General features: G+C 55.1%; 2 protein-coding genes across 9 annotated transcripts in view; one reads left to right on the forward strand and one right to left on the reverse strand.

Annotated features, from left to right (window-relative positions):
• The first annotated feature begins 551 nt into the window (after positions 1–551).
• Positions 552–5,735, forward strand: ADCK5 (aarF domain containing kinase 5). Its single transcript, XM_077189982.1, has 4 exons — positions 552–578; positions 3,261–3,579; positions 4,384–4,485; positions 5,240–5,735. Exons 2-4 carry the CDS (start codon positions 3,281–3,283, stop codon positions 5,343–5,345), a joined length of 507 nt encoding a protein of 168 aa, XP_077046097.1. The 5' UTR covers positions 552–578; positions 3,261–3,280; the 3' UTR covers positions 5,346–5,735.
• Positions 5,736–8,387: 2,652 nt separating this feature from the next.
• CPSF1 (cleavage and polyadenylation specific factor 1) overlaps positions 8,388–14,728 on the reverse strand; it is an 88,745-nt gene continuing 82,404 nt past the window's right edge. For all 8 annotated transcript variants that reach the window (XM_077189965.1, XM_077189960.1, XM_077189974.1 and 5 more), the window contains 4 exons: positions 14,346–14,501; positions 11,958–12,087; positions 10,444–10,582; positions 8,388–9,440 (listed from right to left, as the gene is read on the reverse strand). In XM_077189965.1, coding sequence (XP_077046080.1) covers positions 9,393–9,440; positions 10,444–10,582; positions 11,958–12,087; positions 14,346–14,501 — 473 coding nt within the window. In that variant the 3' untranslated portion in view covers positions 8,388–9,392. The remainder of the gene's footprint in view (positions 9,441–10,443; positions 10,583–11,957; positions 12,088–14,345; positions 14,502–14,728) is intronic.

The raw sequence follows: 14,728 nt of genomic DNA on the forward strand, positions 1-14,728 counted from the left end.
TCAAAAATCCCCAAAATACCCCAAAATATCCCAAAATATCCCCAAAATATCCCCAAAATATCCCCAAAATGTCCCTGAGGGACGGGGCCCAGGAACTCGGGTGCAGGGTACAGGGAACCCTGAAATAACCCAAGAATGGACCCAAAATAACCCCAAATAAATCCAAAATAGCCCCAAATGGACCCTAAGTAACCCCAAAATAACTCCAAAAATGGACCCTAAAAAATCCCAACATCACCCCAAAATATCCCTGAGGGACAGGGCAGAGGAATTCGGGGTGAAGGGTGAGGACACCCCAAAAACGGACCCCAAAAAATTCCCCAAAAAACGGACCCCAAAATAACCCCGAGGGACCCCAAAATAACCCACAAAAATGGGGTGGGGAGACCCCAAAATAACCCAAAATAACCCCAAAATATCCCTGAGTGACCCCAGAAATGGACCCCAAAATATCCCCGAAATATCCCCAAAATAACACCCTAAAAAATCTCAAAATAATCCCAAATAACCCTGAGGGACCCCAAAATGGGATCCCAAAATATCCCTGAGGGACGGGGCCGAGGAACTCGGGGTGCAGGGTGAGACACCCCAAAAACGGACCCCAAAAAATTCCAAAATAACCCCAAAATAACCCAAAATAACCCTAAAATGTCCCTGAGGGACGGGGCCGAGGAACTCGGGGTGCAGGTGTACGGGGAACCCAGAAATAACCCCAAAAATGGACCCGAAATGACCCCAAATAAACCCCGAAATATCCCCAAAAATGGACCTTAAATAATCCCAAAATAACCCCAAAAATGACCCTAAGTAACACCAAAATAACCCCAAAAATGGACCCGAAATAGCCCCAAATAACCCCAAAAATGGGCCCGAATAACCCCAAAATAACCCCAAAAATGGAACCTAAATAACCTCAAATAAACCCAAAATAACCAGAAAAATAGACCCAAAATAACCCCCAAAATGGACCCCAAAAAACCCCAAAAATAACCCCAAAATGGACTCAAAATAACCCCAAAAATGGACCTTAATAATCCCAAAATAACCCCAAAAATGGACCCTAAGTAACACCAAAATAACCCCAAAAATGGACCCCAAATAGCCCCAAATAACCCCAAAAATGGACCCCAAATAACCCCAAAATACCCCAAAATGGACCCTAAATAACCCCAAAATAGCCCCAAAAATGGACCTGAAATAGCCCGAAAATAACCCAAAAATGGAGCCTAAATAACCCCAAAATAACCCCAAAATGTCCCTGAGGGACCCCAAAATAACCCACAAAAAAATGGGGCGTGTTGGACCCCAAAATGACCCCAAAAATGGACCCCAAAAACCCCAAAATGACCCCAAAATAACCCTGAAGGACTCCAAAAACGAGACCCAAAATGGGACCCCAAAATCACCCCAAAAAATTGGGTGTGGGGACCCAAAATATCCGTGAGGGACCCCAAAAATGGGCCCTAAAGAATCCCAAAATAACCCCAAAAATGGAGGTGGGGCACCTATAAAAATGGGGGGAGGGGACCCCAAAATTGTGGGGCATTACCTGGGGGGAACCTGGAATTACCTGGGGGCACCTGGGCACACCTGGGGGGCACCTGGGGGCACCTGGGGGGCACCTGGGGGTATCTGGACTTACGTGGGGTCACCTGGGGGCACCTGGGCACACCTGGGGGCACCTGGGCACACCTGGGGGGCACCTGGGGGTATCTGGAGTTACCTGGGGGCACCTGGGCACACCTGGGGTCACCTGGGGACACCTGGGGTCACCTGGGGGTACCTGGGGGCACCTGGGGGACACCTGGGGTTACCTGGGGGTACTTAGGGAACACCTGGGGTCACCTGGGGGTACCTGGGCACACCTGGGGGACACCTGGGGGCACCTTGGGGCTACCTGGGGGTACCTGGGCATACCTGCGGGACACCTGGGGGCACCTGGGAGTATCTGGAGTTACCTGGGGCTACCTGGGAGGTTCCTGGGGTTACCTGGGGGACACCTCGGGGGCACCTGGGGACACCTGGGGGGCACCTGGAGTTACCTGGGGGTACCTGGGGGCACCTGGAGTATCTGGAGTTACCTGGGGTTACCTGGGGAGCACCTGGGGGTTACCTGAGGGTACCTGGGGTCACGTGGGATCACCTGAGAGCACCTGGGGGACACCTGAGGGCACCTGGGCACACTTGGCATTACCTGGGGGGCACCTGAGCTTATCTGGGATCACCTGGGGCACCTTGGGGTTATCTGGGCACAGCTGGGGGACACCTGGAGGGCACCTGGGATTACCTGGGGAGCATCTGGGGGGCACCTGAGGGCACCTGGGATACCTGGGGTTCACCTGGAAGGTACCTGGGCACACTTGGCGTTACCTGGGGTTACCTGGGGAGCACCTGGGGGGCACCTGAGCTTATCTGGATCACCTGGGGCACCTTGGGGTTACCTGGGCACACCTGGGGGACACCTGGGGGGCACCTGAAGTTACCTGGGGGACACCTGGGGCACCTTGGAGGTACGTGGGATTAGCTGGGGGTATCTGGGGTCATGTGGGATCACCTGGGGATACCTGGCTTCACCTGGAGGTACCTGGGAGTACCTGGGGAGTACCTGGGGGGCACCTGAGCTTATCCGGGATCACCTGGGGCACCTTGGGGTTACCTGGACACAGCTGGGGGACACCTGGAGGGCACCTGGGGTTACCTGGGGTTACCTGGGCACAGCTGGGAGGCACCTGGGGTTACCTGGGGCACCTTGGGGTTACTGGGCACAGCTGGGAGGCACCTGGGGTTACCTGGGGTTCACCTGGAGGTACCTGGGCACAGCTGGGAGGCACCTGGGGTTACCTGGGGTTCACCTGGAGGTACCTGGGCACACTTGGCGTTACCTGGGGGGCACCTGAGCTTATCTGGGATCACCTGAGGGTTACCTGGGCACAGCTGGGGGACACCCGGAGGGCACCTGGGGTTACCTGGGGGTTACCTGGGCACAGCTGGGAGGCACCTGGGGTTACCTGGGGCACCTTGGGGTTACCTGGGCATAGCTGGGGGACACCTGAGGATCACCTGGGGCACCTTGGGGTTACCTGGGCACAGCTGGGGGACACCTGGGGTTACCTGGGGGTTACCTGGGGTTACCTGGGCACAGCTGGGGTTACCTGGGGGTTACCTGTGAACATCTGGAGGTCACCTGTGGGTCACCTGGAGGTCACCTGGGTACACCTGAGGTGGCTCTGGAGCTCACCTGCGCTCACCTGTGCCCCCAGACTACCTGCTCTTCTCGGAGATGCTGCTGCAGCGCCCCCTGAGCCGCCGCTCGCGCCTGCTGGGCCCGCCCGGCTCTCACCTGGCGGGGCCGCACCTGGAGGCGCCGCCGCCGCTGCGGGGCGCGCCCGAGGGGCACCTGAGCGCCGAGGAGCGGGGCTACATGCAGAGCATGGCGGCGCGGCGCTTCCCGCACATGGTGCAGGTGCTGCGCGCCCTGCCCCGCCCCATGCTGCTCGTGTTCCGCAACATCAACACCGTCCGCAGCGTGCACGGCGCGCTGGGCGCACCTGCGGACAGGTACGGCATCATGGCCCGCAGGTGAGACACGGGAGTGACACGGGTGGGGCTGTGAGTGTGTGAGTGTGTGTGTGTGTGTGTGACAGGTGTGCCCAGGTGTGTGTGTGTGAGTCAGCTCAGGTGTGCCTCTGTGTGTGTGTGTGTGTAACAGGTGAGCCCAGGTGTGCCCAGGTGTGTCTGTCTGTGTGTGTGTAAATGTGTGTGACAGGTGTGTCCCAGGTGTGGCTGTGTGAGTGTAAATGTGTGTAACAGGTGTGCCCAGGTGTGCCCAGGTGTGGCTGTGAGTGTGTGTAAATGTATCAGGTGTACCCAGGTGTGCCCAGGTGTGTCTGTGTATGTAAATGTGTGTAACAGGTGAGCCCAGGTGTGTCCCAGCTGTGCCCAGGTGTGTGTGTGTGTGTGTGTGGCTGTGACAGGTATGCCCAGGTGTGCCCAGGTGTGTCTGTGTCTGTCTGTGTGTGTAAATGTGTGTGACAGGTGTGCCCAGGTGGGCTCAGGTGTGCTCAGGTGACCTCTGGGAGGTGTTGGGGTCACCCAGGTGAGCCCTGGGGGGTGTTGGGGTCACCCAGGTGATCTCAGGTGCCCTTTGGGGGTGTTGGGGTCACTCAGGTGTCCCCAGGTTCCCATTGGGGGTGTTGGGGTCACTCAGGTGCCCTCTGGGGGGGGTTGGGGTCACTCAGGTGTCCCCAGGTGAGCCCTGGGGGGGTTGGGGTCACTCAGGTGCCCTCTGGGGGCTGTTGGGGTCACTCAGGTGTCCCCAGGTGCCCTCTGGGGGTGTTGGGGTCACTCAGGTGTCCCCAGGTGACCCCTGTGCCCCTCCCCCAGCGCCGTTCGCAGCTGGAGCCGCCTCCGGGGGGGTCCCGGGGGGTCCCTGCGGCAGCGGCTGCACCTGGGCTGGGAGAGGCTCAGGTTCGAGCTGGCGCTCAGGTGAGGGGGAGGGGCACGGGGGAGGGGCGGGGGGAGGGGCTCAGGTGAGGGGGGAGGGGCTCAGGTGAGGGGGAGGGGCACGGGGGAGGGGCAGGGGGAGGGGCTCAGGTGAGGGGGGAGGGGCTCAGGTGAGGGGGAGGGGCACGGGGGAGGGGGGAGGGGCTCAGGTGGGAGTGGCTTAAGTGGGAGGGGGAGGGGTTCAGGTAAGGGGGGCTCAGGTGTGTTGGGGAGGGATGAGGTGAGGGGGGAGGGGCTCAGGTGAGGGGGGAGGGGCTCAGTTGGGGGAGGGGCTCTGGTGTGGGGGAGGGGCTTAAGTGGGAGGGGGAGGGGCTCGGGTAAGGGGGAGGGAGGGGCTCAGGTGTGGGGGAGGGGCTCAGGTGTGTGGGGGAACGCAGGGGTGGGGGGAGGGTCCGGTGGGAGGGGGGCACAGATGGGAGGGGGCGGGGCTCAGGTGTGGGGGAGGGGCTCAGGTGTGTGTGTGGGGGGGGGTGTGTGTGACCCTCAGGTGACCTCACCTGTCCCCCCCCCAGGTGTGTGTGACCCCCCCCTCCCCGCCAGGTGACCTCACCTGTCCCTCCCCAGGTGTGGGTGACCCCCAGGTGTGAGTGTGACCCCCATCCCAGGTGACCCTACCTGTCCCCCCAGGTGTGTGTGACCCCCCCAGGTCCATGTGATCCCCTCAGGTGACCTCACCTGTCCCCTCCCCAGGTGTGTGTGACCCCCCCCATGTGACCCCCCCTGTCCCCTCCCCCAGGCTGGAGTGGCTCCGGTTCCGGGTGGCGGCGGCTGCGCTGCGGCTGCTGAGCCGCTGGGGGGCGCTGCCGCTGGGGGAGCAGCTGCAGCACCTGCTGCGAGCCTGACGGGGGCGCCACAAACACACCCCAAAAACGGCTGGAAACAGCCCAAAAACGGCTAAAATAACCCCAAAAACGGCTGAAATAACCCAGAAACAGCCTGGGAATGCTGAAAATACCCCAAAAACGGCTGGAAACACCCCAAAATCGGCTGAAACACCCCAAAAACAGCCCGGGAATGCTGAAACACCCCAAAACCGGCTGGAAACACCCCAAAAACGGCTGAAATAACCCCAAAAATCGGCTGGAAACAGCCCAAAACCAGCCCGGGAATGCTGAAAATACCCCAAAAACGGCTGGGAATGCTGAAAACACCCCAAAAACGGCTGGGAATGGTGAAAATACCCAAAAAATGGTCTGGGAATGGTGAAAATAGTCCAAAAACGGCTGGGAATGCTGAATATACCCAAAAAATAGGATGGGAACACCTGAAAATATCCCAGAAATTGGATTGGAGCACCCCAAAAACTGTGCTGGGAATGCTGAAAATAGTCCAAAAATGGGCTGGGAACACCTGAGAATATCTGAAAAACAACCAGAAAAACCCAAAAGCACCAAAAAAATCCCCCAAAATACCAGAAAAACCAACTGGGAACACCTGAAGATATCCCAAAAATGGTCTGGGAATGCTGAAAATACCCCAAAAATTGGATTGGAACAGCCAAAATACCCAAAAAATGGGCTGGGAACACCTGAAACGCCCCCAAAAACCACCTGGGAATGCTGAAAATGCCCCAAAAATTGGATGGAAACGTCTACAAAACAGGCCAGGAACGCTGAAAATATCCCAAAAATGGGCTGGGAATATTCAAAAATATTACAAAATTGGCTGGGAACACCTGAAGATATCCCAAAAATTGGGTGGGAACACCCGAGAACAGCTGAAAAACAACGAGAAAGACCCAAAACAACCAAAAACCACCCTGAAAATGGGATGGAAATGCAGAAAATCCCAAAGACTGGGTGGGAACACCTGAAAACGCTCAAAAAATGGGTTGGAAACGCCTGAAAATGCCCCAAAACCCGGCTGGAAAAAGCGAAAAATGCCCCAAAAATTGGATGGGAACAACGAAAATCCCACAAAATCGGCTGGAATCGCCCAAAATATCCCCAAACCTGGCTGGGAACACCCAAAAATACCCAAAAGTTGGCTGGGAACACCTGAGAACATCTGGAAAACAACCAGGAACAGCTGAAACAGCCCAAAACCAGCTGGGAACGGCCAGAATGCCCCGAAAACCAGCGGAGAACACTCAAAAATAACCCAAAATCGGCTGGAAATGCCCCAAAATAGCCCAAAAACCGGCTGGGAACACCTGAAAATACCCCAAAAATGGGCTGGGAATGCTGAAAACGCCCCAAAAATGGGCTGGGAATGCTGAAAATATCCCAAAAATGGGATGGGAACAACTCAAATACCCCAAAATCAGCTGGAAACACACAAAGTGCCCCAAAATCAGCTGGGACACCTGAGAACACCCGAAAAACAACCGGACACACCCCAAAACACCCCAAAAATCTCCCAAAACTGGTTGGAAACACCCGAAAATAGCCCCAAAAATCAGCTGAAATACCCCAAAATAGCCCAAAATCAGCTGAAACACCCCAAAATCAGCTGAAACACCCAAAAATCGCCCCAAAATCGGTTGGAAAGAATTGAGAACACCTGAAAACCAAACCAGAAACACCAAAACCCAGCGGAAACCACCCAAAAACGTGGCCAGGAGCACCTGAAAATGGCCCAGAATCAGCTGGAAAGACCCGAAATCCCCCAAAAAGTGGCCAGAGACACCCAGAAAGCGCCTGAAAAACGCCCAAAACGGGAAAAAATCCCCCCTAAATCAGCCAGAAACGGTAAAAACACCCAAAATACCTGAAAAATGGCAAAAAACAGCCGGAAACACCCAAAAATACCTGAAAAAACCCCAAAATTCAGCTGAAAAAACACCAGGAAAAAAAACATCTGAGAATTCCCCAAAACCACCTGGGAATACCTGAAAAAGAGCAAAAAACAGCCAAAAATGCCCCAAAATTCAGCTGGAAAAGGTAAAAATGGCCTAAAACCAGCTGGAAACACCCAAACCAGCAGAAAAGTACCCAAAAATCGGCCAGAAATAGTAAAAAACACCTGAAAATACCTGAAAAACAGCCAGGAACAGCCAAAATACCCAAAAAAAGAACCAAAATTCAGCCAAAAAAGCAGAAAAAAAAATCTGAAAACCACAAAAAAAAAAACCCTGGAAAACAATGAGAAACAGCTGGAAACACCCCCCAAAAAATACCCCTAAAAAAACCCCAAAATCCCCCAAAAAGAACCAAAATTCAGCCAAAAACACCAGAAAAAAGCATCTGAAAGCCACAAAAAATGCTCAAAAAGATCTGAAAAGAGCTGGAAAAACCCCAAAAGAGCAAAAAAATGTCCCCAAACCAGCCAGAAACAGTAAAAACCACCTGAAAACACCTGAAAAAAACCAAAACCCAGCTGGAAACAACCAAAATTATTTCCAGAATTATTGGAAATACCCCAAAAATATCCAAGATACCCTAAAAGAGCCGAAATTCAGCCCAAAAACCCAGGAAAAAACCATCGGAACCCCCCCTGGAAATACCTGAAAAATAGAAAATCACAAAACACCCAAAACCCACAAGAAAATAAAAAAAAACCTCCCAAAATTGGGTGAAAAACAGCCCAAAAAAGGAAAAACAACCCAAGAAAGGAAAAACAGCCCCAAAACCAGAAAAACAGCCCAAAAAAGGAAAAACAGCCCAAGAAAGCAGCCGGAAAAGAGAAAAACTGCCCCAAAAATACCTGAAAAAAACCCCAAAAAATCTCCCCCAAACCACCAAAAATCTCCCCAAAATTGCCCCAAAATCCCCCCAAAATACCAAAAATCCCAAAACCCCCTCCCCAAAAATTCACTGTGAACAACCCCAAGGCACTGTGAACCCCAAATCCCCGAAAATTACCCCAAAATCCCCAAAATTACCTCAACCCCCCCCAATTTCCCCCAAAATTTTCCCCAAATTTCCCCCAATAAACCTCAAAACCAGAGTGGAAAATTGTGTTTTATTACAAACGGGGATTTTGGGGAGGTTTGGGATTTTTGGGGGATTTTTTGGGAATTTTGGGGATTTTTTGAGGACCCTTTTGGGATTGGTGGTGAAATTTGGGGTTTTTTGGGGATTTTTTTGGGAATTTTTGGGGGCATTTGTAGCAAAAGTTGGGGATTTTGGGGGGGGTTTAAGGGATATTTTGGGGTTTTTTGGGGGGATTTAAAAAAAAAATTTTGGGAGGTTTTTTTTTTTATTTTTGGAAATTTTGGGGGATTTTTTTTTCCTTGGGGATTTGTAGCAAAATTTGGGGATTTTGGGGATTTTTTTAGGAAATTTTGGAAGGTTTTATAAAAAAGTTTTTTGCGGTTTTTTTTTTGTAATAATTTTTCGGGGGTTTTAGGGAGTTTTTGTGTTTTTTTTTCTTTTGGGGAATTTTTGGGGGCAATTTTTGGGATTTTTTAAAAAAAAATTTTGGGGTGATTTTTGGGGGGATTTCTGTGGGGGATTTTTAGGGAGAATTTTTTTCCTTTTTGGGGATTTTTGGGGATTTTTATTTTATTTTTCTTGGGGATTTGTAGCAAAATTTGGGGAATTTGGGGGGTTTTTAGGGGATATTTTGGGGATTTTTTGGGGGGGGGATTTTGGGGAATTAAAAAAAAAAAATTGGGAGGTTTTTTTTATTTTTAGAAATTTTTTGGTTCTTTTGTTTTTTTCCTTGGGGATTTGTAGCAAAATTTGGGGATTTGGGGGATTTTTTTGGGGGAAATTTTGAGGGGTTTTGTAAAAAAATTTTGGGGGATTTTTTGGGGTAATTTTTTGGGGTAATTTTTTGAGGGTTTTAGGGACTTTTTGAGGGAAATTTTGGGATTTTTGTTTTTTGGGGGGGGGATTTTTGGGGGGTATTTTTGGGTGATTTTGGGGGGTATTTTGGGTGATTTTGGGGTATTTTTTGGGTATTTTTTGGGTATTTTGGGGGCATTTTTGGGTATTTTGGGTCCCTCAGAAGTGGGCGGTGACTCGGTCGATCTCCAGGAGGTCGTCCAGGATCTGTGGGGGAGGGGAGAGAGGTCAGGGGCTCACCTGGGCAAAATTCACCAAAAACTCACCTGAACCTCACCTGGGCAACCTCACCTGTCCCAAAATTCACCTGAACCTCACCTGGGCAACCTCACCTGGGCAAAATTCACCAAAAATTCACCTGTCCCAAAATGCACCTGAACCTCACCTGAACCTCACCTGGGCAACCCCACCTGCCCCAAAATGCACCTCAAACTCACCTGTCCCAAAATTCACCTGAACCTCACCTGGGCCAAAATTCATCTGTCCAACCTCACCTATCCCAAAATTGACCTGTCCCAAAATTCACCAAAAACTCACCTGGGCAACCTCACCTGCCCCAAAATTCACCTGAACCTCACCTGCCCCACCTCACCTGTCCCAAAATGCACCTCAAACTCACCTGTCCCAAAGTGCACCTGAACCTCACCTGTCCAACCTCACCTGTCCCAAAATTCACCTCAAACTCACCTGGGCAAAATTCACCTGTCCCTCACCTGTACCTCACCTGTCCCAAAATGCACCTGAACCTCACCTGGGCAACCTCACCTGTCCCAAAATTCACCCCAAACTCACCTGGTCCAACCTCACCTGTCCCAAAATTTACCCAAAATTCACCTGTCCCAAAATGCATCTGAACCTCACCTGGGCAACCTCACCTGTCCCAAAATTCACCTCAAACTCACCTATCCCGTCCCTCACCTGTCCTGTCCCACACCTGTCCAATCTCACCTGTCCCGTCCCACAGGTGTCCCCCCCATGCCCAGGTGTGTCCCCCACTCACGATCTCAGGTGTGTCCCCCCATGCCCAGGTGTGTCCCACTCACGATCTCAGGTGTGTCCCCCCATGCCCAGGTGTGCCCCACTCACGATCTCAGGTGTGTCCCCGTGCCCAGGTGTGTCCCCCCATGCCCAGGTGTGTCCCCCACTCACGATCTCAGGTGTGTCCCCCATGCCCAGGTGTGTCCCCCCTGCCCAGGTGTGTGGCACTCACGATCTCAGGTGTGGTGCCGATTTTCTTGGCCAGCTCCGCCCTCTCCATGGCGCTCAGGTACAGGTACCTGCCCAGCAGCTCCCCGTCCAGCACGTTCCTCACCGCGTTCTGCAGCAGCCGCCGCTCCGACTGCAGCAGCCTGGGCCGACAGGTGAGGACAGGTGAGGGACAGGTGAGATAGACACAGGTGAGGGACAGGGGAGGGACAGGTGGGACACGGGTGAGGTGAGACAGATGGGACATGGATGGGACACCGGTGAGGGACAGGTGGGACAAGTGTGACACAGGTGTGACAGGTAGGACACAGGTGAGGGACAGGTGGGACATGGGTGGGACAGGTGGGACACAGGTGAGGTGAGACACAGGTGGGACAGGTGAGAGATGGATGGGACACAGGTGAGGGACATGGGGACAGGTGTGAGATGGGACAGGTGAGGGATAAAGGACAAGTGGAATAGGTGGGGGACAGGTGAGGTGGGGGACAGGTGTGGGAGAGGTGAGGGACAAGAGTGGGACATGGCTGGGACAGGTGAGGGATGGGAGGACAGGTGAGAGATGGGACAGGTGGGGGACAGGTGTAAGATGGGACAATGGGACAGGTGAGGGACGGGAGGACAGGTGAGAGATGGGACAGGTTGGGGACAGGTGAGGGACAGGTGGGGGACAGGTGTGAGACGGGGCAATGGGACAGGTGGGGCAGGGCAGAGCTCAGGTGTGCCCAGGTGTGCCCAGCTGTGTCTGTGGATATTCCCAGCTGTGCCCAGGTGTATCCCAGGTGTATCCCAACTGTGCCCAGCTGTGTCTGTGGATATTCCCAGGTGTGCCCAGCTGTGCCCAGGTGTTGTTTACCTGAAGGCCCTGGGGTTGAGGACGGCCAGGTGTGGCAGGGCGGAGCTCAGGTGTGCCCAGGTGTACCCCAGGTGTACCCCAGGTGTATCCCAGGTGTGCCCAGGTGTGCCCAGGTGTATCCCAGGTGTTCCCCAGGTGTTCCCCAGGTGTATCCCAGGTGTACCCAGCTGTGCCCAGGTGTGTCTGTGGATATTCCCAGGTGTGCCCAGGTGTGGTTTACCTGAAGGCCCGGGGGTTGAGGCCGGCCAGGTGCGGCAGGGCGGAGCTCAGGTGTGCCCAGGTGTATCCCAGGTGTTCCCCAGGTGTATCCCAGGTGTACCCAGGTGTGTACCCAGCTGTGCCAGGTGTGGGTTACCTGAAGGCCCCGGGGGTTGAGGCCGGCCAGGTGCGGCAGGGCAGAGGTCAGGTGTGCCCAGGTGTACCCAGCTGTACCCAGCTGTGCCCAGGTGTGTCTGTGGATATTCCCAGCTGTACCCAGGTGTTCCCCAGCTGTGCCAGGTGTGGTTTACCTGAATGCCCGGGGGTTGAGGCCGGCCAGGTGCGGCAGGGCGGAGCTCAGGTGTATCCCAGGTGTTCCCCAGGTGTACCCAGCTGTGCCCAGGTGTATCTCATGTGTATCCCAGCTGTGCCCAGGTGTATCCCAGCTGTGCCCAGGTGTGGTTTACCTGAATGCCCGGGGGTTGAGGCCGGCCAGGTGCGGCAGGGCGGAGCTCAGCGCGTTCTGCAGCATCAGCAATCTCCTGTAGGTTTTCTCCTGCATGGGCAGCAGCAGCCCCAGGCCCCCGTCCAGCGTCGCTGCGGGGACGGGCACGTCAGGGCAGCCAAAAACCCAAATACCAACCCAAATACCACAACCCCAAAACCCCAAATACCAACCCAAAACCCAGCCCAAATCCCAGCCCAAATCCCAAAACACCAAATGCCACCCCAAATACCAACCCAAATCCCAGCCCGAGCCCCACAACCCCAAACGCCAAAACCCCCAACCCCACCCCAAATGTCAAAACCCCCAATTCCACCCCAAATCCTACCCCGATCCCAAAACCCCAAATGCCATAACCCCGAACACCAAAACCCCAAATCCCACCCCAAGCCCCAAAACCCCAAACGCCAAAACCCCAAATCCCACCCTGAGCCCAAAACCCCAAATGTCAAAACCCTGAATTCCACCCCAAATCCCACCCCAATCCCAAAATCCCAAATACCAAAACCCCAAATCCCACCCCCATCCCAAAACCCCCAATCCCACCCCGAATGCCAAAACCTCAAATTCCACCCCAAATGCCAGAAACCCCAAATTTCAGAAAACCCAAATCCTGGCACCTCCATCCCAGAAACACCAAATCTCAAAACCCCAAATTCTACCCCAAATCCCAGAATCCCCATCCCAGAAACACCAAATTGCAGAAACCCCAAACCCACAACCCCAAATTCCACCCTAAATCCCAGCACTCCAAAGCCCAAAACACCAAATCCCAGAAACCCCAATTTCCAGAAATCCCCAATCCCAGACTGCTGAACCCCAAAGCTCCAAATCCCAGAAACCCCAAATCCCCTAAGCCCAAATTCTACCCCAAATCCCAGCCAGAATCCCCAAATCCAGAAACCGCAAATCCCAAAATGCAAAATCCCACCCCAAACCCCAGAAACCCCAAACCCCAGAAACACCAAGTCCCCAAACCCCAAATTCTACCCCAAATCCCAAAACCCCAAAACCCCAAACCCCAATCCCCAAACCCCAGCCCCGATCCCAGGTGCAGCAAATCCCAAATGCCCCAAAGCCCCGCAGCCAGGGCCGCACCTGATCCTGCACCCCAAAGCCCAGGGGTGTCCCCAGGGGTGTCCCCACCTGTCCCCAGGTGTGTCCCCGTCCCAGGTGTGTCCCCAGGTGTGTCTCCAGGTGTGTCCCCGTCCCCAGGTGTATCCCCAGGTGTCCCCAGGTGTGTCCCTCACCGAACCAGGTGCTGTGCTTGCTCTCCCAGGTGTGTCCCCACCCATCCCCAGGTGTCCCCAGGTGTGTCCCAGGTGTATCCCAGCTGTCCCATCCATCCCCACCTGTCCCCAGGTGTGTCCCAGGTGTGTCCCCACCCATCTCCGGGTGTGTCCCCAGGTGTGTGCTCACCCTACCAGGTGATGTGTTTGTTCTCCCAGGTGTGTCCCCACCCCAGATGTGCTCAGGTGTATCCCCCCTGTCCCCAGGTGTGTCCCAGGCATATCCCAGCTGTCCCACCTGTCCCCAGGTGTGTCCCTACCGAACCAGGTGCTGTGCTTGTTCTCCCAGGTGTGTCCCCACCCCAGGTGTGTCCCCAGGTGTGTCCCTACCGAACCAGGTGCTGTGCTTGTTCTCCCAGGTGTGTCCCCACCCCAGGTGTGTCCCAGGTGTGTCCCCAGGTGTGTCCCCAGGTGTGTCCCCACCAAACCAGGTGCTGTGCTTGTTCTCCCAGGTGTGTCCCAGGTGTGTCCCAGGTGTGTCCCTACCGAACCAGGTGCTGTGCTTGTTCTCCCAGGTGTGTCCCAGGTGTGTCCCCAGGTGTGTCCCACCCATCCCCAGGTGTGTCCCAGGTGTGTCCCCAGGTGTGTCCCTACCGAACTAGGTGATGTGTTTGTTCTCCCAGGTGTGTCCCCAGGTGTGTCCCAGGTGTGTCCCCAGGTGTGTCCCCACCGAACCAGGTGATGTGCTTGTTCTCCCAGGTGTCCCCAGGTGTGTCCCAGGTGTGTCCCCACCCATCCCCAGGTGTGTCCCTACCGAACCAGGTGCTGTGTTTGTTCTCCCAGGTGTGTCCCCACCCATCCCCAGGTGTGTCCCTACCGAACCAGGTGATGTGCTTGTTCTCCCAGGTGTGTCCCAGGTGTGTCCCCAGGTGTGTCCCAGGTGTCCCCAGGTGTGTCCCTACCGAACCAGGTGATGTGCTTGTTCTCCCAGGTGTGTCCCAGGTGTGTCCCCAGGTGTGTCCCAGGTGTCCCCAGGTGTGTCCCAGGTGTGTCCCTACCGAACCAGGTGCTGTGTTTGTTCTCCCAGGTGTGTCCCCACCCATCCCCAGGTGTGTCCCTACCGAACCAGGTGATGTGCTTGTTCTCCCAGGTGCTGCTGCGCCGGTTGGGTCCCTCGGCGTGCCCGCGGCACGGCGTGCGCCAGAAGGTGTTGACGTGCGCCCCCACGTGGAAGTCGGCGCGGCGCAGCAGCCGCAGCCCCCCGAAGGACTCCTTGGCTGGGGGGACACACACGGGGCTCACCTGGGCTCACCTGGGCTCACCTGAGCTCACCCGGGCTCGCCTGGGCTCACCTGGGCTCACCTGAGCTCACCCGAGCTCACCTGGGCTCACCTGAGCTCACCTGGGCTCACCTGGGCTCACCTGGGCTCACCCGGGCTCGCCTGAGCTCACCTGAGCTCACCCGAGCTCACCTGGGCTCACCTGAGCTCACCTGGGCTCGCCC

The sequence above is a fragment of the Agelaius phoeniceus genome, chromosome 1, assembly GCF_051311805.1.
Source record: "Agelaius phoeniceus isolate bAgePho1 chromosome 1, bAgePho1.hap1, whole genome shotgun sequence".
NCBI lineage: Eukaryota > Metazoa > Chordata > Aves > Passeriformes > Icteridae > Agelaius > Agelaius phoeniceus.